The following is a 22,117-nucleotide window of genomic DNA, read 5'->3' as shown; positions in this document are numbered from 1 at the left end:
ATTTGCCCCCAATGTGTTGGCAGCGCTTTGCATGGCAGCAGCACCATTGGTGTATGAATGTGTGAGCGGAAGGGTAAATGTGTGCTAATGTAAAGCGCTTTGGTAATGTTAACCATGTAGATAAATGTGCTATATAAGCACTGCCCATTTACTATTTAAGGAATTAAAATGTGACCAATTTTGCGATGAAATGCTTAATGATTCATGGATTTAGTCAAAACTAGGTTAAGTAAAAGTAAATATTAATTTCAGAATTTTTTTGGAAATGTAATATTTTTCCATCCATTGTATGTTATGCTTGTAAACAAGTTAATGAAGTTTAAAAGTAATATTTACTTCTCATGAAAACAACAAAAACTGACCCATAGTTAGCGTTTTTTTTCTGGTCAAAAATGTGTTTCGTTTGTGTTATTAAAAATTATTATTTTAGTTTGCAGTTAATTTACTGCACCTCTGACATTTAAGAAAAAATCTGTTTAAAATCGATTAATTTGTATCTATTTCAAACTACACACTCCGATGCAAAATGGCCGACAAGTGACGATGGTTTCCCGTTGGTCACAAGGCGCAACAGAAATCTAGTGTTTTTTTTTTATTTATATCTGGTTTTGTCCATCAAAAAGTTCACAGAACTTCACGACCATTATACGCACGCGCAGAAGGATTGATTCGCGTCCATAAGTACGCATGCGCATGACAACAGCACGGTACTCAAGAGATTGACATCTGCGGTCCCGCTCCTCTTTATTGGAGATTATTTTAAAGGCGTTTTATAAACTAGTCGAACGTCTGTTTTGGAAATGGGCTACGTCGAACGCTGTGGAGGATTTTGCTCGTTTGAGTAACGTAAGTGTCCCCGAGGTGGTAATGTCGTAGGGCAAATTTTTAGACGAGGAAGTAGGAAACGCGTGTAAACGCGGTTGGAATAGCAAAGCGACTAGCAAACATAAAAATCAAGCCTGAATTGGCTTGCCGTAAAAATTGGTTTGTGTTAAATGTTTGAGTGATAAAAGTTTGCCAAAAAGCGTCTGCTACCAAGCTACCTCTTCGAACCGTTACAATCGAGTATAATTGACTTTATTCACACTGGTATGTATCACATGGAGTTTGGTTTTGCGGTTGAACTTTCTCATTGAATGCATTAACATAAATTTGTGTTTCACTTTGGCTTCCACTTCTGTCGCCATTTTTTTAACCTCTAAATATTTTTTTTCTCTACTTGAAGAACTATAATGGTTTGTCAGGAAAGTCTCATGACCTCGATTCGAACTGCTGCCCAGTAATTAGTTTGATCCCGAGCAGTGACGTCACCTGATTTTATTAGGCGCACACTCCCTAGAAAGTCAACAAAAAAGATTATGTAATATTGCACAAGATTTTCATTAACAATGTCAGATTATAGAATGGGTCATTAACTCATTGGTTGCCATTGACAGTTACAGACGTCCAATCATATGGCAGTTCAAAACTGATTATAAAACTCTTTGAATCATAGAATGAGTTGCGCACTAGTAAACGTCCAGTCAATGTGAAGTGGGATGGGGAACATTCGTTCGTGTGCTGCCATCCCTCCCTCTTCAAATGGATTGGACGTCTATCGACTTCAGTACCTGAGTTAATCAATAACGTTTCTTTTTTAAAAACTACAGGCTGAGGAGGAAGTCATGTGGTGGTTCCAGCAGGGTCTATGCTTCTTGCCCACCTTTCTGGTAGTCTGGACTGCAGCGGCGTTCGTCTTCGCCTACGTGACGGCAGTGGTCCTCAGACATGTCGATCCTCTGGTGCCTTACATAAGGTAACTCCCAAGTTTACTTAAAAAATACAAGCAACAAAATCGGTACAGCAATGAGCAATAAAACATTGTAAATCAGGTTATAGCTATTTAACTAGGCTTCATTGTCTCATAGGGAAATTCATTGTCACAATCTGTCAATCACCAACATTAATACAAGGAAGCTTTTACTTAAGCGAGCCCATTTCCATCTCAGGGTTTAGTATCTGCAACCAGAAGCCAGCAGTGTAAAGTGTGAGTTGAGAAGAAGATCCAGGTGTTTGGTTATTGAAAGTGGAAGGCGTGTAATAATGTATTTGTTATTGTTTGTTCTTCTCTTCTGTCTGCCTCCTTCCTTTCTGTCCCCCCATAACACCTTCCTGTTTGCTACTTTCTCCGAACAAATAAAACATGATGAACAAACCCAATGGGAGTGTATCAAACTCACATGTTATACATTAAAATTGTTTAAACCTTAAGGACACTCTGATTCCTATTCTTCTTGTCGAAGCAGCTAAACAGGACAGGTTAAAAAAGAAAAAAAGAGTGCAGGGCGTGACTGCTCTGTGGTTGGATTGTTGGGTGTGGAGTTTTTAATGATAATTAATACAGCGTGTATTACGTTGGTTTGTTCTCTTGTTGTCGTTTGTTATGACATGTAAAGCTAGCACTGTATGTCATGAAGGAATTTTGTTGTTGTTTTTTTTTCCAGCGACACAGGAACAATGGCGCCCGAGAGGTGCTTGTTTGGCATCATGCTGGATGTGTCGGCCTTTTTAGGTAACCAGAATAACAGCCACTAGCGCAAAACATTTTCCATTGTACATGTAAAAATGTCTACTAGACATTTTGTTTTTCGTATTTGTACTTTGTCAGGGAAATTCAACTTTGAACTCCAAGACAAGTGTCAACTCGATAGCTCGATGAGAAATAAATCAGACTCCAACTTGCGTCCTGTCCGCATGTGGACCCGAGAGTTCTTGTTCATAAAGTCTTCGAAGCAAAGCAATCAAGGTTGGGGTCTGATTCATTTCTCATCAAGCTATCGAGTTGACACTTGTCTTGGAGTTCAAAGTTGAATTTTCCTGACATACTTTATATTATTTTGCTATTTTAGAATTGAAGGCGATAGATGTCCTGACTCTTTTGACTGGGAGGGATGGCAGTGATAGTTTAATTATATTGTATTGTATTTTCCGCACTATAAGGTGCATTGACGTATAAGGCGCACCTTCAATGACTGGCCTTTTTTTCATTCATTGGGCGCACCGCATTATAAGGTGCAAGCAGCAGCAGCAGCAGCAGCAGCAGCAGCAGTAGTAGTGGTGGTGGTGGTTGGAGTTGTTATAAATCCACTAGATGGTGAATATCATGTCATGATTAACCAACATTGATCCATATATAAGGCGCATCGGATTATAAGGCGCTCTGTCTGCTGTTGAGAAAATTAGAGTTATAGGTGCACCTTATCATGCGGAAATACGGTAATTAATTAATGTCCCAGAAATATTCTATGGGATGCCATGTGGCGTCCAATCATTTTTCTGCTGTGGATTTAAATGAATTTGTCACTAGTATTGTTGTTACTAAACCATTACAATGTAATTACTTAGTAATACCTGTATGATGAGTCCAATCCATTTAAGGCGCTGAATAAGTTAATTTAGTGTGATGTTTCTGGGAATATTGTTAAAGTGGATTTGAAACCTATCACCATTGACTGGCTTTGATGTCGATAAATATTCAGTCTGTTTTAAGTGGGAGAGCTAGCAGAGATGGTTACAAAGAAAATGGCCCCAAAATATTCTTGGGTATGTCAGATGGCGTCCAATTATCATTCTGCTGTGAATTGAAATGAATTCATCACCTTTATAGTTTTTACGATATAATTACAAAGTAATTACTCCATAGTAATATCTATGAGTCTAGGCTCACCATTAATGTTTGTTCATTTGCTTCTATCCTCCAACTTCAAAAGAATTGGACGTCTATGAGCTATGAACTCCAGCCATTAAGTGGATAACTTTTTTTTTGTACATCTGCCAGCCAGGAAATTGCATTCTTGTACATCTGCGCAGGTATGGCCACAGTGTACGTGCGCTACAAACAAGTGGAGGCGCTAATGAGCAGCGATGAGGACCGGATCGCGTACCGACTGAACCGTTTCGGGCTGCTTCTTGGCCTCTTCAGCTCCGCGGGCATGTGCGTCGTAGCTAACTTCCAGGTGGGTGTCCGAGTTATAACATGCCGCCAACTGGGAGATATGAGTTCAATTTTGGGTGTGAGCGCAGAAGACCACGCTGTTCTCGGTTCACCTGTTGGGCGCGGCGTTGACGTTCGGTGTGGGCGCCCTCTACGTTATGGCACAGACGGCGCTGTCGCACCGCATGCAACCGAACGTGCACAGCAAGGCAGTGTTTCATGTGCGGTTGGTGTTGGCGACGTGGACGCTTGGGAGTATCGTCACCAGTATCCTTACAAGGAGAATTTAGTTTTTTTTTTTTTTTTTTTCCCATTTTATTTTTATTTTTTTTCACACACTGAAAACAAGGATACTTTCCCCTGTTTTGTTTTATAATTAAAAGAAATATATAAAAATACTAGTATATATTGAAGTTATTTAATGAAAAATGTAATATTTGCTGTTTATCATTTTTTTTAAATTGGGAAAAATCTAAATACATTGAGAATCTTAAATGGATGATTTGGACAATTTTATGGGCAAGTTTTTTTTTTTTTTTGCCCTGTGTTTTTAAACATGAAAAAAATGCAATTTTTCCCCTTTTTTTCCATTTTGTTTAATTGACTATATAAAATATTTGCCGTTTTTTTTTTTTTTTTTTTTTTTTTTTTTTTTTTACTTTATGATAGTTTTTTTTTTTTTTGTAGAAATGAATAAACTTTTACATAAAACAGAATACTTTTAAAAATGTATTTTAATCCAGATTTGAAAGTAATAAAAAATACTTTATTAATTAAAAAAAAATAAATAAAAAATACAATATAGAATAATTAGGGGTCTCAAACTTGAGGACCCCTATTTGTGTGTCGTATAAGTTTGACCCATGTATATTTTTTGATTGGCAATTTAAAAACATTAAAAACCTGTATATATATATTTTTTTAAGAAAACAAATACTTTATTGGCCTGAATATAAGACTGTGTTTTTTTGCATTGAAATAAGACTGAAAAAGTGGGGGTAGTCTTATATTTGCGGTCTAGACATTATACCCATTCACGACGCTAGATGGCGCCACATATCATTGAAGCGATGTTCTGTCATGACAGATCTCCGCTACTCTCAAGTTTAACCAATTTGCATCATTTTATTGCAATGTTTTTCCTTATTCAGATTTGTTTCAAGACTACAGTTACAGTAAGACTTCACTTTGATGGTTAATGCAGTTATTGCAATTTTGTTGTTTTATCTCAATAGATTGGTTTATTTACATTTCAAAAACCAGAAGCCATTCATTTACGAATGTGATTGCGCTTCAGTTTACATATTTAAATGTTCAGATATTAAGATTTGAATGAGGCAAAATAACATGCTTTTTCTCTCAAATATGTTGTTATAATTTGTTTCAGATGTACTGTAACTATTTTCTGTATAAAAATTAATTTTGTGTTCAAAAAGTCTTTTTTTTCCCCAAACTTGAGTATTGAAAAAGAGGGGGTCGTCTTATATTCGGGCCAATACGGTAATACAGAAATTCATGGTCACCAGTGGTGTTTGTTTTTTATTTAAAATATTTTAAAATGTATAAATGAATAAAATTGGTAAAATATATTGAAGTGACCACTTTCTCTAAACAATTTATTGACTACCAAAATATTAATTGAAGTCAAGTGAAATGTATTTATTGCACCAAATGATCAAAAAGATACCAATGGGCTTTACAGACAAATATCACTTACCAGTAAACATTAAAATACTAAAGATAATAAACAGTAATTGAATCATTAATGTAAAATAAAAATCTATAATAAAAAGCAAGTTTTAAAGTTGGTTTAGAGCTTACTGGTTGAAATAAATTTTCAATTCAGGTCTGTTTGCTTGTCAGTCTTTTGTCTTGGCTGAGGTCTTCCTTAAGCTCCACCCATCAGTGTTTGTATCGTCTGTCGCCATGTATGGCAGTCTGCCCGGAGTGGACGTCGCACGCAAGCTGCACTGGACGCCCGGAGAGACGGTGAGTTGCTCATCTTGCTCACTAATTGCTTTCTTCTATCGACAGACGGGGAAATAAATGGAGGTCAGCAAAGACTAACTACTGTATTTTATATTTTTCAGACCTTATTAAAAATAAACTAGTTTTAGCTGCTGTCTTTTTATTCTTGGGGAAAAAAGTCATGAAATGATGCCTATCAAAATTTGGAGACTGTTTGGGGTCACCCTGTAAATGGCCCATACAATTACTGAAATACGGAGAAATGATGTGTTGACTTGCATGAAATGCGAACGGTCGCCGCAGGGCTACACGGCTCACATCATCAGCACGGTGAGTGAGTGGTCGCTGGCGTTATCCTTCATCAGCTTCTTCCTGACGTACATTCGGGATTTCCAGGTGCCTTTTCTTCTCATCTTGCAGACTTTTTCCCTTCCGTCCTTTTTCTCATATTTCTGTTGTGGTAGAAAATCACGCTACGAGCGGAAGTGGACATGCAGCACGGCCATCTGTACAACAACCCGTGGCAGTTTGCCGCCGACAGAGCTCAACCCTCCGAGTCATCGCCGCTGTTGCCGGGCGGAGACACGTAAAAGTACTCCAAACGAACACAAATGAGCACTCTTCACTTTTTTTAAACCATTTCTTATGTGCACTTACACAAGCGACTAAATGATTTAAGAAAATCTCAGGAAGACTGTGAAGCTCAGTGCTGAGCCTTCAAAAAATGGGAAATATAAACTGTATGCTGACTAAGAAAAAAAATAAAACTTAAAAAGCAAATGAAAACTAATTTTGAGAAAATGATTGTCATTACTTTTGCTTTTTCATTATAAACAAACCCATTGAAATTTCTCATTTTAATGGACTGATGGTGGTCACGTAGGATTATTTTTTTAGCAATTAAAAATGATTCACCTAATTTATTTAAAAAAAGTGTTTAAATTCCATGAAAACGTTAAAATTTTAATAAAATATACTGTATACCAACATATTTGCCTATTTTTTTGCAGATGTTTTTATCCAAAATTAATATCTTGTGAACCTTTAATTCTTAATTAAAAAATATAAATCCTTGTAAAATGTATATTATAGAATCAAATTGACTATTCACCTATTAACAAATATAAAATGTCTTTTAAAAAATATATGAAGGTTTAACATCTTTTTAATTATAGGAATAAAAACAGATGGTGGTTTAAAATGTACTTACGTATCCACCTAGTTTTTCCATTTTTTTTTTTTTTCTATTAATCTTTTTTTCAATAGTATTGCACTTTATCCTCATCTATGCAGTTATATTGGGCATTGAATCCATTTTGGTTATATCATTGGTGCCCCTTAACCCCGCAGATTTCTTTAAAAAAACTTAAAAAAAAAAAAAAAACTAAGAAAAATAAAAGCACAAACAAAATTCCTTCGAAGACATTCATATTTTTTTATTCATTCATCTTTCAATCATGTTTTTGGTCCCACGAGTTCAAAATTGCAACATTTTAACACATATAATACAGAATTCTGTGTATATTTGTGTCACATACATCCAATAACAGCAATAAATAATACAGAAAAAAAACAAGAGAAGCAGCCTTTTGTTTTTTGTGTGCAAAATGAAAAACTGGTAAGCAGGTCCAGGAAGGTGGCACCGAAAGTGTGTCATTCCAGGACCGTTTGTGTGGGTGGGGCAGGGGGTTGGGGTCACACTTGTTGATTGTACAGCTTGGCGTCCTGTTTTTGGCACGTGGTGCTTTTTCGCACCATGTTTCCAGTTCCCTTGGGGATATAAGGCATCCTCAGCAGAAGGGACTGTGCCGTCCAAGCGCTAAAACTAGGGCTGCCAACATTAATCGACAAGTATTTTGATAGTCGATGAATCGTTGAGAAAAATGGTTGACCTGGAAATTGTACAGCCCAAATTAAAAAAAAAAAAAAAGACTATATTCTTTAATTTTGCAATTTTTATTTTTTAAGTTAAAATATAGTTATTTCATAGTAAGTTGTTTTTAGTTTTTACTTCGTTTTAAAAACACATCAACCATCTTTCTTATGGTCAACCGATATATCGGCGGGCTGATTATATAAGCCTTTTTTCAAGCTCTGCTGGTAAGATAAAATGCTCAGGTTTGGTATTTAGTAATTGTGATTTTGCACCACCTAATGGACAGTATTACAAAAGGAAGTAAGAGAAGAAAAAAAACCTTCTAGTTAGACGTTGACAACTATGGAATTTTCAGCTTCCAATACAGATTTAATTTAAAAAATATATATATATCTGCCAGTTGCCTATTTTGTAAGCATATACTTACAAAAAAATCCATGTCCATTATGAAAGCTACATCAAGTGCTCAATATATAAATGTCAACCAATATGTCGGGCCAACATATAGGCTTTTTCTAAAGATTGGCTATCAGGCAATATAATAAGATAACTTGATTTCACTGTTTGGGTGAGGATCTTTAAAGATCGGCCAATGTAATAGGATAACGTTCACTCTTTTGGATCATTATCTTTGTTGTGATTTAGCACCCTTTCTAACATACACATTTATAAAAGTGTTTCAATGGCCTTTCATGGTGATTTAAAAAAAAAAAAAAAAAAATTATATCTTATAAAATCTACTGTAGACATGGGCTAAATTAAAAAAAAAATTTAAATCTCTATTGGCCTTTGAAAATCCCGTACCCACCAACCTTCACTCCTCTGGAGCAAATGACCTGAAGATCTGAGGTGAGCTCAAACAGTTTAGCTCCTTGTTTACTACAACGTATTCATAACTGCCCCACTTGTTCAAGTACTTTTTTTTTTTTTTAAATCCATTCATCTGTGTTTTTATTTCTATTTCCATTTCTGTTTTTTAAGTCTTTATTCTCATGATGTAAAGCAGTGATCCACAACCACCGGGCCGGGGACCGGTACTGGTCCGTGGCGCTTACTGAGCCGCAGAGAAATAATTCATCGACCGCATTCTGGCCTGTTCCTCTTGACTAATCCGAGTATATTTGTGTACATCGCCCTCTCGTGCTTGACCGCCATTACTGATGTTTGCACACCTAGAGTCAGTCCATGTAAACAGTAACGTTAGCTGCTTCTGGCTGTGTGCTGGGGGGGCGACGTCTTTCGACAGCTTTTTTAACGGGGAAAAGGCCACCTGATGAGCCAAGGGAAGGAGCCTACAACCAAGTTCATTCTGCATAATATGTGGCAAAAAGCTAGCAAACGAGGGAACAAAAGCGAATGCACTGAGAGCGTACCTCGTGGAGAACAGTTATGCTGAAGCAAGAAAACTTCTCACGATTGGAGAACTCATTATGCCTGCGACCAAGGATATTTGCCGTCAAGTTTTAGGAGAGGCCGCTGTTAAAACAGGTTGATTCAGCGTATGGTGAATTTTTCCTGCACTTATTGTTCGTTTTTAGCGCTGTTGTGTTATTCTATATTTACTGTAATTTTCTGCCACACATTGCCAGTTTGTGGAGGGGGGGGCACTTCACACCGGTCTGTGGTTAAAAAAAACACTGATGTAAAGCATATCATAATGCAGACATGTCCAAAGTGCGGCCCGGGGGCCAAATGCGGCCCGTGGTAAAATTTCATCCGGCCCCCAGCCTCTGTCATAAGATCAATAACGTCTGGCCCGCGCACAGACTGAATAAATTGGTCAGCAGTACTGCTACCAGCATATGAAGTAGCTTACACACTAAATGCTGCTCCTCATTTACCCAATAAAAGGCAGCAGCACTCTAAGCAACATTATGTCATGCGATCCTTGACTTCCAATTTTCTAAAATGGCGACAATCAACAACAACAAAAAAGTTGACTGCGACGGCTGACGCTTCAAGGATAGGTGGAAATTGGACTATTTCTTCTATAAAATACGCAACAACTGTGTCTGCCTCATTTGCAAAGAGACATTCGCTGTTTTTAAAGAATTCTATGTGAGGCGATATTACCAAACAAGACACACTGACATGTACGACAAGATTACGGGAAAGATACGCAGCGAGAAATTGAAGCAACTTTTGAAGCTAGTTTAATTTCACAGCAGCAGTATTTCGCAAGAGCCCGAGAGTCGAAAGAGAACACTAGTTGCGAGATTGTTGAAATTATTAATTAAAAAATAATAATAAAGCAAATGTGACACACAGAATGGCTTGCTAAAATTTGCTTAAACATATTGTTCTGCGTAAAGGACGTCAGTCAAGGTCGGCCCCCCACATTTTTACCACACCAAATCTGGCCCCCTTTGCAAAAAGTTTGGACACCCCTGTCATAATGTGTTGACTTGTGCTATACAATTAAAAATTCCTTGTACATTTCTAGGTAAAATGCTATGAGTTGATCCACCCCAAAAACAATGTGATTGATCGACTATCAAAATAATTTCAGCAGACCTAGCTAAAACGCCGAACCGTCGCACACAATGTTCTGTCCTGGTCCGGGGAAGAGCGCCATCTGCCAGTAGCGAGGGTCCGCATACACTATAACGGCAAAGCAATTTCAGTTCTAGTTCAAAAACTATTTTCAGTTGTGTGTGTGAGTGTTACCCATATCTCCAGGGTTGAGCCACAAGTTAAAGGAGCTGCAGTGTTTTTGGCACCGTGGAACGGGAAGAACTCTCACTGTGGGAAGCCCCTCCCCCACGACCAGCCATCCGAGGACTGCCACACCCTGACATAGAAAAAAAAAAAAAAAAAGTAAATACAGTACGTAAAATGTATTTTTCTTGCAATACTTGGGACTAGCCTGCTTCTGTGTGTCCGTGTTGTGTGTGACCAGGCAGCGTTGCAGGACAGTGCCGGCGCTGTCCAACAGGGGGCACAGTTCCGCCTTTGGAAAGAGCCACCGTAACACTTTTTCTCTTGTTGCAGAGCTGAACTTCCTGTTTTAATTAAAGGGAACATACTACAGTGTATCACAAAAGTGAGTACACCCCTCGCATTTCTGTAGATATTTAAGTATATCTTTTCATGGGACGACACTGGCAAAATGACACTTTGACACAATGAAAAGTAGTCTGTGTGCAGCTTATATAATAGAGTTCATTTATTTTCCCCTCAAAGTATAGCCATTAATATCTAAACCCCTGGCAACAAAAGTGAGTACACCCCTTAAAAACTACGTGCATCCCTAAATGTACAAATTGAGTACTGCTTGTCATTTCCCCCCTAAAATGTCATGTGACACATCTTCTGATGACGGTACACAAGAAAGCCCACCCTTCTCATCAGACCATTGGACATGGTTCCAGTAATCCATGTGCTTTGTTGACATGTCTTCAGCAAACTGTTTGCGGGCTTTCTTGTGTGTCATCTTCAGAAGAGGCTTCCTCCTGGGGTGACAACCATGCACACCAATTCGATGGAGAGTGCGGCGTATAGTCTGAGCACTAACAGGCTGACCCCCCACCTCTTCAATCTCTGCAGCAATGCTGACAGCATTCCTGTAACGAGTCACATGACATTTTAGAGGGAAAATGACAAGCAGTACTCAATTTGGACATTTAGGGATGTACATAGTTTCTAAGGGGTGTACTCACTTTTGTTGCCAGGGGTTTAGATATTAATGACTATTGAGTTAGTTAATTTATTTTCCCCTTAAAATATTATATAAGCTGCACAAAGACTACTTTTCATTGTGTCAAAGTGTTATTTTGTCAGTCTTGTCCCATGAAAAGATATACTTAAATATCTGCAGAAATGCAAGGAGTGTACTCACTTTTGTGAGACTGTGTGTGTGTATATATATATAAGACACGATACATAACATTAAATATTCTCTAATTTAACTTTCTAAAATGTTGTATTTCGATTTTTTTAATCTAATAAAATTAGGGAAAATATTCCCTCATTTCTAAAGAATAAACAAATGAATTAAAAAAACTTTTTTTTTTTTTTAAATTAGAATATTTTCATTTTCCCCCCTTTTTTTGATTTGTTTACAATTTGGAGGCCAATGTTTCTACTGATTATCAAAATAGTTTGATAATCTAATATTTGTCGATAAATGGGGGCAGCCCAATACATATGGATCCAGTTACTGCTGGCAGCCTTTCCCAGATTCATGATTGGACATCTACTGCCGTCAATGGCAGACAATGAGCAAATTTATTAACATTCATTTGAACGACAGAAATGGTGTTTTCTGAGTTTGAGTGTTGATATTGCTAATATTACTGTCGATTGTTGAAACAGTTCATTTTTTGATCAACTTTGGTTCATCTATCACTGTCATTGGCAGCCCCGTTTCTTAAATGGATATATACATCGTACCTTGGATATATACATCGTACCTTTTGGTCCAACATACGGTACTTTTATCATTAGCTTTCATACGCTTGTGAAAAGGAATGTTGCTGTATTTTACCATAGCAGCGTGAAGTTGGCGGGTCCTTGCGGAAGCCCGGTGTTTAGGTTGTGTGTCGCCTCCTCGTCATCTTCTAGCAGGACGGACACGGAAGCAGAGTGGGCCAGGTAGAGTTCCTCTAGCTGGCGTCGCTCAATGCAAAGTGTTTCGCCGCCCTGTGGGATGACAGTCACAACGATCTTGATATGCTACTATATGATACATTTTTAATTATTGGGTGAAAAATGATGACAACTGTGACCCCCCCCCCCCCCCCCCCCCACACACACACTTTATATTTTAATTGACATTAATCTGACCTACCACAAATGTTAAATGCGTTACGTAGTGCTGCAACCTATTACTATCCAGAGTAAAAAGCACTGTAGGTAGTGTATCTCCTAATATTTGTGACGTTTTTTTGTTTTTTTTTTATTTTTAAAAATATTTAAGTCTGGTGTGTATTAAGTTAGCCTATTATTAAATCTTTGCCTACCATTGGCCATGATAGACGTCCAATCCATTTTGACTGGGATCGGAATGGATTGGACATCTAGCGCCATCAATTGTACTAAAAGAAGAGCATACAGTCAGTCCTACCATTTTAAATTGGGCGTTTATCATTGTCGATGGCAGCCTACAATTTCTCACATACGGTAGTACCTACTTACGAACGTATCTACGAACGTAGTTTTCAGGTTACGACACGACTAAACAGGAAAATATTGCCTCTTGTTAAAGAAATTTCAGGTTACGGGAGGCAAAAATACTATACAGTACGGTACTGTTAGCAGGGGGAGCCAATTGGCTAATGATTGGCGGTACAACTATGGCATATGGAGATTTGGCGTTACCTGCTGGCAAAAATGTGTATTGTAAGAACAGGTCAATTTATGGCAATCACAACATGTAAAATGTCGACAAAGTTTGATATCGTTTTGCTGATGATATATTGTCATTACACAACTAACAAAAACCCAGAAAAATCACTTTATTTGCCCAAAATCATCACCTAGTATGTGAGTTTACCTTTAATAGCACTAGTTGCGGCCCACGTCGCAGCGTGACTGTACCTCGGAGGCTCTCCGGCACCTCCAGAACCGTAGAAATCTCGGCGCAACCTGAGCAGTTGACCAGGCTATGTCTGGGCGAGCCCAAACTCCACCACTCGTGGAAGCCTGAGCAGATGTAGTGGGACACAACTCTTTAGTGTGGCTCTTGATAAATCAAAGAAACACGGGGGGGGGGACGACTGAAAAATGTCAAACTATTATGATAGTAAAGTCGTAACGCTTTGTGACTTTTTATAACATTACGAGAAAAACAACGTACTTTTACATAATGTAAAAAACGTAACGTAATATATTACGAGATTAAAGATGTTTCATTACATATCATTACATAATGTATATGGATGCAGTAGTGTTAAGTTAGATAAATATTATGTAAAGCTACGTAAATTAGCTATTTGTAGTAGCTGGGAGCTACTACAAATAAGACTTTAATCTCGTAACATTCCTTTTTCCCATAAGATTATATAACATTACGACTTTTTCTCGTAAATTACGTAAAATTATGGAATATTAGACTTTTTTGCTTGTATTAGTACAGCTTTTACTATAAATATTATGTAAATTATTTCAACTTGGCAAGAGCTAGTACTATTATGAATAAATATTGTAATATTAAAATTCAGTAACATTACAACTTTATTCTCGTAATGTTAGAACATATGACTTTCGTAATATTACGACTTTATTCTCGTAGGCCTTCTTTTCTTGTGGTCCTCATAATTTCATAACCTGAAACCGCCGGCAACAGTAAGTTTACCTTGCAGGTTGTATTTTTTGGCAATGGGCAGCGCCAGCAGTCTCACGTGGCTAAATGGGGACGACCAATTGCAAGACCCTGGGCGGGCAGTGCCCATATACGGGTCGTCATGTGGGTATGTGAACACCAACGCCGCCAGCAGCAAGAAACCCACCGCCAGCAACAGCTACACAAAAAAACCCATCAGTTTCACGCAAGATGACAGGAGCGCAAGCAAGAGTCTTTCCCGTACCTTGACTGTGGCCCTGAGGAGTGGGAACTGTGGGGGCTCGTGTCGGGGCTCGTTGGTCTCAAGCATGCGCTTGATGAAGCGCTCAATCTCCCGCTCGGACATGCCGTAACGGTAGCCTGACTGGCGAAGTATGTCGATGCTCTCTGAGAGCTTGTCGTAGATGCACGGCTCGCTCGTCGTCGTTCCCATGGCGACGGGGGCGGCTCCCAGGACACCTGTCATTCCATTTTTTTTTTTCCACAATTTGAAACAATTCTTTGCTGTCATGATCATCACGGCTAATTGATAATAAAATGAATCTGTTAGCAACATTGTTGACCTTTTTGTTTTTTAAATTCCATTTAATACGAAATAAAAATAAATAATGTTTTGAAAATATTTTTAAATTGTAGTGTTGCACCAATTTGTAATGTCCCGATCCGATACTCTGTATTGGCACCCGATATGGCTGTTTCTGGAGTATTGGACAGTATTGGATATGGTCAAGCGATTTTTAAAAGATTTGATCAATGTCAAAGCATATTATCTTAACATTACCTGCTACTGGCGGCGCTACTTCACGTCCAATTCATTTGAAATGGGCGGGTTAGCAGGCCACCCTCCCATTTCAAATGGATTGGACGTCTACTAGTGATAAACACATTTGAAAAATTTTTTTAGGAACCCTATTACTTTACATCTATCACTGTCAATGGCACTGAAAGTTAATAAAAACATGTATTTATTTTTTATTTATGAAATGTCAAATATGGCATCGAATATTTTGTTGAGTTGAAAATGTTAGAATCGTGACAACAGTATTATCTTCAGCGTTTGCACTTTGGCACTAGCAGCAAAGGCTAGCTTGTTTACTTGCCAAGCTAGTTTGTTAGCAATGTCATTGCGTCGTTACGTTCAATTGACACAAAACGAGTCGACTTACCTTAAAGGAAAACAACAATTCCCTTTTTAAAGGTGCTGTCGTCTTTGTTGGTGTTGTGTTATTTAGGGAAAAATCACTGTTTTTCCCGCAATCTTCCATGCATGGCTACTTCCTACAGACACCTGCAGGAGGCGTCTTCTTCTCCGGTGAACGCTATTGGACTCGGTCTTGCCACCTGCGGGCCGTTTGGGGAATAACCTGTTGGACAAACGAAAATTTTGGCGAAAGCCGTGGGGGCATTTTTTTGACAGTAATTATTATTTTGAAAGTAATGTTGAAAAAACAACAACAACAACAACTTCTTAGTCCGAGAAATGTGTTGACGCCGTATTTTGAAGTTAAAGAAATTCCAGTACGTTCACGTCACGGTTTTACTCACTTTGCCACCATCTTAGAAAACTATATGTGTGTGTGTAAAAATGACAAGTTATTTAGAATGTAATAGAAGAGAAAAATAGAAATGAAATAATATTGTATTTAATCGGAAATCATACATCATTTTTTCTTGATTTTCCGTTAAAGCAGCCAATCAAGATGAGAACTTTCCCTCCTTTTACGAGTTGTTATGTTACCAACCAATCACAGACCAGATTACAAAAGTTCCCTACACTCAGCCAATGAGAGCGAAGTAAATACACGGAAACTTCCGCTTCTCGTGCGTGACGTTTTTTTATCATGTCATATGTAACCTGCTAGTGTGAAACACGCTTACCAAACAGTAGTTTCTCGGTGTCATTGTAGTCGATTCGTTACTGTGAACATTACCGACCAGGGGATTAAACTCGGTTTGAGAATAGTAATAAAGTGTGATTCCGTAATTTGTGTCTCTCACCCGGTGAGGCTCTCTTGTCGCCCTAATGCTCTCCTCGAGCAGAACCGCATCCTCTCGTCTCTGCTGGCCGCTCAAGAGGGTCTGTCCCCGGCTGAGCTGCGAGCAGAGAGCCGCCGCCAGCACTCAACGGAAAGGTACGGATAGAACCTTGTTAACTGTTAGCTTAGCATGATGCTAAACCCAATGTGACGCAGTTTTGTACAAAGACTGAAATAAATGCCAACTTGAACTATTTTAACATCTTGAAGACACGCAGAGAGAGAAAGTTTGGAGTTACGACTCGCTTTTAGATGAGATTTTAAATTGAGTATATTGTTGTTGGTGAGCATCACAAAAGGGACACAAGGAACGGATTTTAAACTAAGTTTATGATAGAAACATCACAAAGTAGTATAAAATGACACTCATGTTCGTGTTTTTGTAGCTAGTCGAACGCCAAACAAAATACTAATGAAAGTAAAATTATTTGCTTTTTCTAACAAACTTTGCAAAAGATTTCCTTCTGTCAAATCAAAGCCAAAATTTACTAAAAAGATGAGGTCATTGGCTGCTTCTGCAATTAATCTCAAGCAGTCATGATTAATCTAGCAATAGATTAACACTTTTTAAAAATTAAAACCAAAGTTTGTAGCAGATTGACTTGAATCGAATGGCAGCTCTGGTTCAAATGGCAAAAACGGTAATAATGAAAGTGAAAGCATCCGTAATGAATTCAGCATGTGCATTCAGTGAGTAATTGCGATCAAAATATTGATGTTTTTATCGTTAAAGTGACTCTTTGTATTAGCTTTGGTACACCAAACATTCCAAAATCACAAGTGTCAGGAGAAGAAGCTGACCAGGAATGACTCGGCAATTTGAGTCACAGATTCAGGGTCAGTTTGGGGACACGCAGCTGCTATTACAAAACCGACTTCTTATTTTTTTAAATTGTATAATGTTTTTTATTTATTTATTTTTAGAACTAATCAAGAAAAGAGAACTAAACCAAGATGAACTGCGACCCCTCTACATGGATTTTCAAGCCACCACACCTATGGTACTGCCACAGAAGAAGACTTAACTGACTTTATTGTGACACAAATTCAACTAGGCTGCATGTTGACTTGCAGGATCCTCGTGTTTTGGATGCTATGTTGCCATATCAGGTGAATTACTACGGCAACCCTCACTCCAGGACGCACGCCTATGGCTGGGAAAGCGAAACCGCCATGGAGACGGCAAGGAAGGTAAAAAAACAACATTTTTTTCCTTTTGTTTTCCCAAAAATAAACACCACCTTGCTTTGTCACCGAGCAGCAGGTGGCTGATCTGATCGGCGCCGATCCCCGTGAGATTATCTTCACCAGCGGGGCAACTGAATCCAACAACATGGCCGTCAAGGTGTGTTTAGCGAGGCTGCTTGTTAAAATTCCAACAAAAGTCCAACAGTACCATTTTGTGTTATGGTTTCGAGCAGGGCGTGGCCCGATTCTACCAAGGAAAGAAGCGTCACGTAATCACCTCCCAGACGGAGCATAAGTGCGTTCTGGACTCGTGTCGGATTCTGGAGTCTGAGGGATTCCGCGTAACTTACTTGCCCGTGCAGACGAATGGGCTGATCGACCTTGAGGTATGGTTAATAATTTATTGCGCCATTTAACTCATTGGCGGTCTTGGACGTCCAATCCGTTTGTACTCTGAGAGCTGTTGGAGAGCAGTGAATGTGTTAACTCATTTGCTGCCTTTGATGGTGACAGGCTACCAATCAAATTTGACTGGTAGGTATTGCAGCGTTTGCTTACAAGCCCTCCCAGTCAAAAAGGGGATTGGACATCTCTCACAGTCAATAGTAGTCACTGAGTTACAAAAAGTTAATATTATGCTAAAAGTTTTTTAAAGTTTTTTTATTTAGTTGTTTATTATTATTTTTTCAGCTGCTGGAGGCATCCATGACTCCCGACACGTCTCTGGTGTCCATCATGACCGTCAATAATGAAATTGGAGTCATGCAGCCCGTTAAGGAAATTGGTAAAGTTTACTCTCACCGACCAATCACAGGCTTGGAAAATGCTGTTGTAAAATGGCAAATTGGGTTGACTGATTATGAAAACCCTGGGCAGACTACAATAACGTGGCAACAGGGCACTGAAATCTGATTGGACAAAACAAATCAACCCCAAAGCAGCCAAAAAATAGGCTTTCGGGAGTACATGAAAACATCATTTCGGTTGTAATTGTAGAGATTTCTTTCGGATTTTGGCAGGTCGTCTCTGCCGCTCCAAGGGCGTCTTCTTCCACACGGACGCTGCACAGGCTGTTGGGAAAGTTCCCATCGATGTGACAGACGCCAACATCAACCTCATGTCAATCAGCGCCCACAAAATATACGGCCCTAAAGGTAACAAAATGCCTCTCAAGCCTTCTCTATCCTATTGTAGTTTCGTCATAATGATCTTTTAATAGGTATCCGTTGACGTAGAGCAGGGGTGCTAATTGTTTTCCTCCAAGATCTACCGAATTGGCCCGAATATAAGACGGCCCCCTCGTTTTTAAGACTCAAGTTTGAAAAAAGACTTTTTTGAACACCAAATTAAGTTTTATACAGAAAATAATTACATTACATCTGAAACAAATGATTATAACAATATATTTGAGAGAAAAAGCATGTTATTTTGCTTCATTCAAATCTTAATATCTGAACATATAAATATGTAAACTAAAGTGCAATCACATTCGTAAATGAATGGCTTCTGGTTTTTGAAATGTAAATAAACCAATCTATTGTGATAAAACAACAAAATTGCAATAACTGCATTAACTATCAAAGTGAAGTCCAACTAACTGTAGTCTTGAAACAAATCTGAATAAGGAAAAACATTGCAATAAAATAATGCGAACTGGTTAAACTTGAGACTAGCTGAAATCTGTCATGACAGAACATCGCTTCAATGATATCTGGCGCCATCTAGCGTCGTGAGTAAGTATAACGTCTAGACCGCGAATATAAGACGACCCCAATTTTTCAGTCTTATTTCAATGCAAAAAAACACCGTCTTATATTCGTGCCAATATGGTGCTTTTCAAGGAGACAACCTCCCAAAATCTACCTTAACAGCGGCTGTTGCATAACTAATGTTTTTTAAAAAATCTTTTTGATGCCATGATCTGCCCACTCTAGCGTTGTGATCGACTGGTAGAGCGCCATCAACATAATGAGAACCCCTGACGCAGAGGATAAAGAATATAATTATGTTTGTGTGTGTGTGTTGTTATTTTTTAAGTATTATTTTCTGGCAATTGCTTCAAAGTTGTGTTCAAATGTCAATTTCGTCTTAACTGGGAATGCTATAAATGAGCCTGTCAAAGGCATTTTCCTTTTTGTGTTAACGTTGAGCTATTAATTCTTTTATAAGGTAGCTAAGTATTTATGGTCATTCTAAGGTGTCCATTCACAAAATATTACATTAAAAATGAAACAAAATTAAGGTAAAGTTGCTTATTTGGACGCTATGTTTACTTAAAAAGAGAACGCATTGCTTTAATAGCATACTCATAGGACTGTGCCATAGCAACTGCCAACGAAGACGTAAAGTTAACCAACTTTAGCTAATGAAACGGCTATACTTAGACATTACAGCAATCACATCCTAGCAAGATATAATATTCGATAACAGTAACTACAACTTTGATATCCAGTTTTATGAATGTTCATGGCTCGACTAAAGCCATTTAGGCAAGACTGCTCGCTCTGGCTAACCAACACAAAGGGATCATTCAGTGTTTTAACAGTCAGCAAGGATGAATTAATGCACATAAATGTGCTTGGAAACATTTAGCTGACATTTAATCAATTCATTTATGATCAAGGATCAAGACAAATTTGTTCTAGTTCTGTTCCCTGTGTGCATTAGGCGTTGGTGCGCTATATGTGCAACGGCGGCCGCGGGTGCGACTGGAGCCGTTGCAGAACGGCGGCGGCCAGGAAAGAGGCCTGCGCTCGGGGACTGTGCCCACCCCACTAGCCGTGGGCTTGGGGGCTGCCTGCAGCATTGCACAGCAGGAGATGGAGGTCAGTCTTTTTTATATTGATATTCAAAAGATTTGTGTACCTAATATTCAATTCTCTTGCATGCTTTGGGGGAGCAGAGGGGGCCAATTGGCTAGTTACTAAGTGGAGGTAGGGACCTCTTGAGGCCGATTAGCGGTACTGCTATTGTATATTGAATCCCATCAAATTGGGTGCCATCTGCCGGTCAAAATGTTCATTGCAGGAACAGCTCTATTTACGGCAATAATGGCAATAGACTCGTAAAATGTCCAGTGAAAGTTTTACATCGTTTTAGCGATATATATTGTACTGCACGACTTTGAATGTTGGACTTTTGATTTTAGTACGACCACCAAAGAGTGACCATGCTGTCAAACCGTCTGGTCCAGAAGATTACCTCTCAGATTCCTGACGTGATCATGAACGGAGACCCGCAGCAACGGTACCCAGGTAGACTCAATCGCTGCCAATTATTTACACTGACGATTAGTTTGATGGCTGATTAAATATTGATTATTGATGTTACAGTTAATACTTTTGATTGAGCTGGAATTTTGCACTGGAACCAAAAATTATGCGCTGGGAAAATTCGAACTATTAATATTAGGCATTTATTTCACCGTATCGTTGTTTTCCAAAGCAAAATACTGTATTTTGACGAATTACAACCTTTATCATCTACAGAACTTTAGTTGAGGACTACAGCCGAATGAAGGCTGGATGTTTATTGTTACTATTTTGTGGTCAACATTACTTCTAAACGATAAATAGTTGGCGACTCATTTGATAATCCATTAGTCCATTGTGGCAGTCCTAATTTACAAAGACAAATGTGTGTGATGTCACTGTGTCATTGTTTATTAGGCTGCATCAACTTGTCGTTTGCTTACGTGGAGGGAGAAAGTCTACTGATGGCACTCAAGGACATTGCGCTGTCATCTGGCAGGTGAGATTGAGCACCAAAATCTAATTTTACCGTCACATTTTAGCATTCTTAAATCTCGTGATCACTGTTAATGTGCGCCCAAACTTGCATTTTTATGTGTGCCTATAGTGCGTGTACATCAGCTTCACTGGAGCCGTCATACGTCCTGCGAGCTATCGGTGCTGATGAGGACCTCGCCCATTCCTCCATCAGGTAGAATGTCATCGTTATTTACGACCTTCAAAAATACACATGACATAAATGTGTTTCTATGTCGAACAGGTTTGGGATCGGTCGCTTCACCACAGAGGAAGAAGTCGACTTTACAGCGGAGAAATGCGTCCATCAGGTGCAAAGACTTCGCGAGATGAGGTGTGACATCATCACTGTCTAAAGAACACTTATTAAAAGTGTTAATAGGTCAAGGTCAACGTCAGAAATCTGACCTTTCATGCCAATTATATTTTTAAATTTTTTTAGTCCTCTTTGGGAGATGGTTCAAGAAGGCATCGACCTGAAGAGCATCAAATGGACGCAGCACTAGACTCCTCCCACTTGCCGCTTGACTTCCCTCAGATGTCAACAAAAACTTCTCGGAAATGATTTTATGCTATTTCTATCCCCATTGCCATACTCAAAACACGCACAAGTGAACCTTTTGTATTATCATAACTTGTAGGAGCTGCCACGTTTTTGAATGAATGTGCTTTTTTTGTCGCTTGGTGTTCATGTTGGGGTTTTTTGTTTGTTTGTTTGTTTGTTTTGGTTTGGTTTAAATTTCACAAGCTTGTTTTTTGGTCAAGCTGCAACATTTTAACCCAGTAGAAAAATGTTGAACAAACAAGAAAAAAGCAAACTGTGAAACCAATGTCTCGCGTTCATGTCAGTATTCACGTAGCGTGTCTGTGTATTAACATCATTGTTTGCAGCTCACATACATTAAATAAAGGCTATTTATCACTCACCGTAATTAAACTCATTCATTACATATTTTGAGTTTATGGTGTTTGTTTTCCGTAAATTGTTCTCGTAGGAACCAAAATATCGTTCGTGTGTCCAGCCGA

The 22,117-nt window shown here is 38.6% G+C and overlaps 3 protein-coding genes across 5 annotated transcripts; 2 read left to right on the top strand and 1 right to left on the bottom strand.

Moving 5' to 3' along the window:
• Window positions 1–687: 687 nt before the first annotated feature.
• Window positions 688–7,569, top strand: dram2b (DNA-damage regulated autophagy modulator 2b). Its single transcript, XM_057846806.1, has 8 exons — window positions 688–846; window positions 1,650–1,795; window positions 2,484–2,551; window positions 3,850–3,995; window positions 4,063–4,240; window positions 5,880–5,962; window positions 6,245–6,337; window positions 6,406–7,569. The coding sequence occupies exons 2-8, from the start codon at window positions 1,665–1,667 to the stop codon at window positions 6,529–6,531; spliced, it is 825 nt and encodes a 274-aa protein (XP_057702789.1). The 5' UTR covers window positions 688–846; window positions 1,650–1,664; the 3' UTR covers window positions 6,532–7,569.
• On the bottom strand, window positions 7,323–15,413 carry c9h6orf89 (chromosome 9 C6orf89 homolog). Of its 2 annotated transcripts, XM_057846802.1 has the most exons (8): window positions 15,267–15,413; window positions 14,345–14,559; window positions 14,113–14,278; window positions 13,312–13,460; window positions 12,304–12,458; window positions 10,684–10,819; window positions 10,485–10,608; window positions 7,323–10,418 (listed from the first exon to the last, which is right to left on the bottom strand). In XM_057846802.1, the coding sequence occupies exons 2-8, from the start codon at window positions 14,531–14,533 to the stop codon at window positions 10,336–10,338; spliced, it is 1,002 nt and encodes a 333-aa protein (XP_057702785.1). In that variant the 5' UTR covers window positions 14,534–14,559; window positions 15,267–15,413; the 3' UTR covers window positions 7,323–10,335. The 2 variants fall into 2 exon arrangements, with proteins under 2 accessions (XP_057702785.1, XP_057702787.1); XM_057846804.1 differs by lacking the exons at window positions 7,323–10,418; window positions 10,485–10,608; window positions 10,684–10,819 and adding an exon at window positions 10,971–11,380.
• Window positions 15,414–15,900: 487 nt separating this feature from the next.
• On the top strand, window positions 15,901–22,018 carry nfs1 (NFS1 cysteine desulfurase). 2 transcript variants are annotated; one of them, XM_057846800.1, is made up of 13 exons: window positions 15,901–16,232; window positions 17,061–17,137; window positions 17,211–17,327; window positions 17,398–17,481; window positions 17,558–17,710; window positions 18,015–18,108; window positions 18,344–18,478; window positions 19,992–20,149; window positions 20,473–20,578; window positions 20,993–21,074; window positions 21,183–21,266; window positions 21,336–21,425; window positions 21,534–22,018. In XM_057846800.1, the coding sequence occupies exons 1-13, from the start codon at window positions 16,124–16,126 to the stop codon at window positions 21,595–21,597; spliced, it is 1,353 nt and encodes a 450-aa protein (XP_057702783.1). In that variant the 5' UTR covers window positions 15,901–16,123; the 3' UTR covers window positions 21,598–22,018. The 2 variants fall into 2 exon arrangements, with proteins under 2 accessions (XP_057702783.1, XP_057702784.1); XM_057846801.1 differs by lacking the exon at window positions 15,901–16,232 and adding an exon at window positions 16,263–16,973.
• Window positions 22,019–22,117: the final 99 nt, after the last annotated feature.

This window comes from Corythoichthys intestinalis, chromosome 9, assembly GCF_030265065.1.
Source record: "Corythoichthys intestinalis isolate RoL2023-P3 chromosome 9, ASM3026506v1, whole genome shotgun sequence".
Classification (NCBI taxonomy): Eukaryota; Metazoa; Chordata; class Actinopteri; order Syngnathiformes; family Syngnathidae; genus Corythoichthys; species Corythoichthys intestinalis.
Note: the sequence above shows the minus strand (reverse complement) of the source record. Positions and strands in the feature narration are given on the sequence as shown.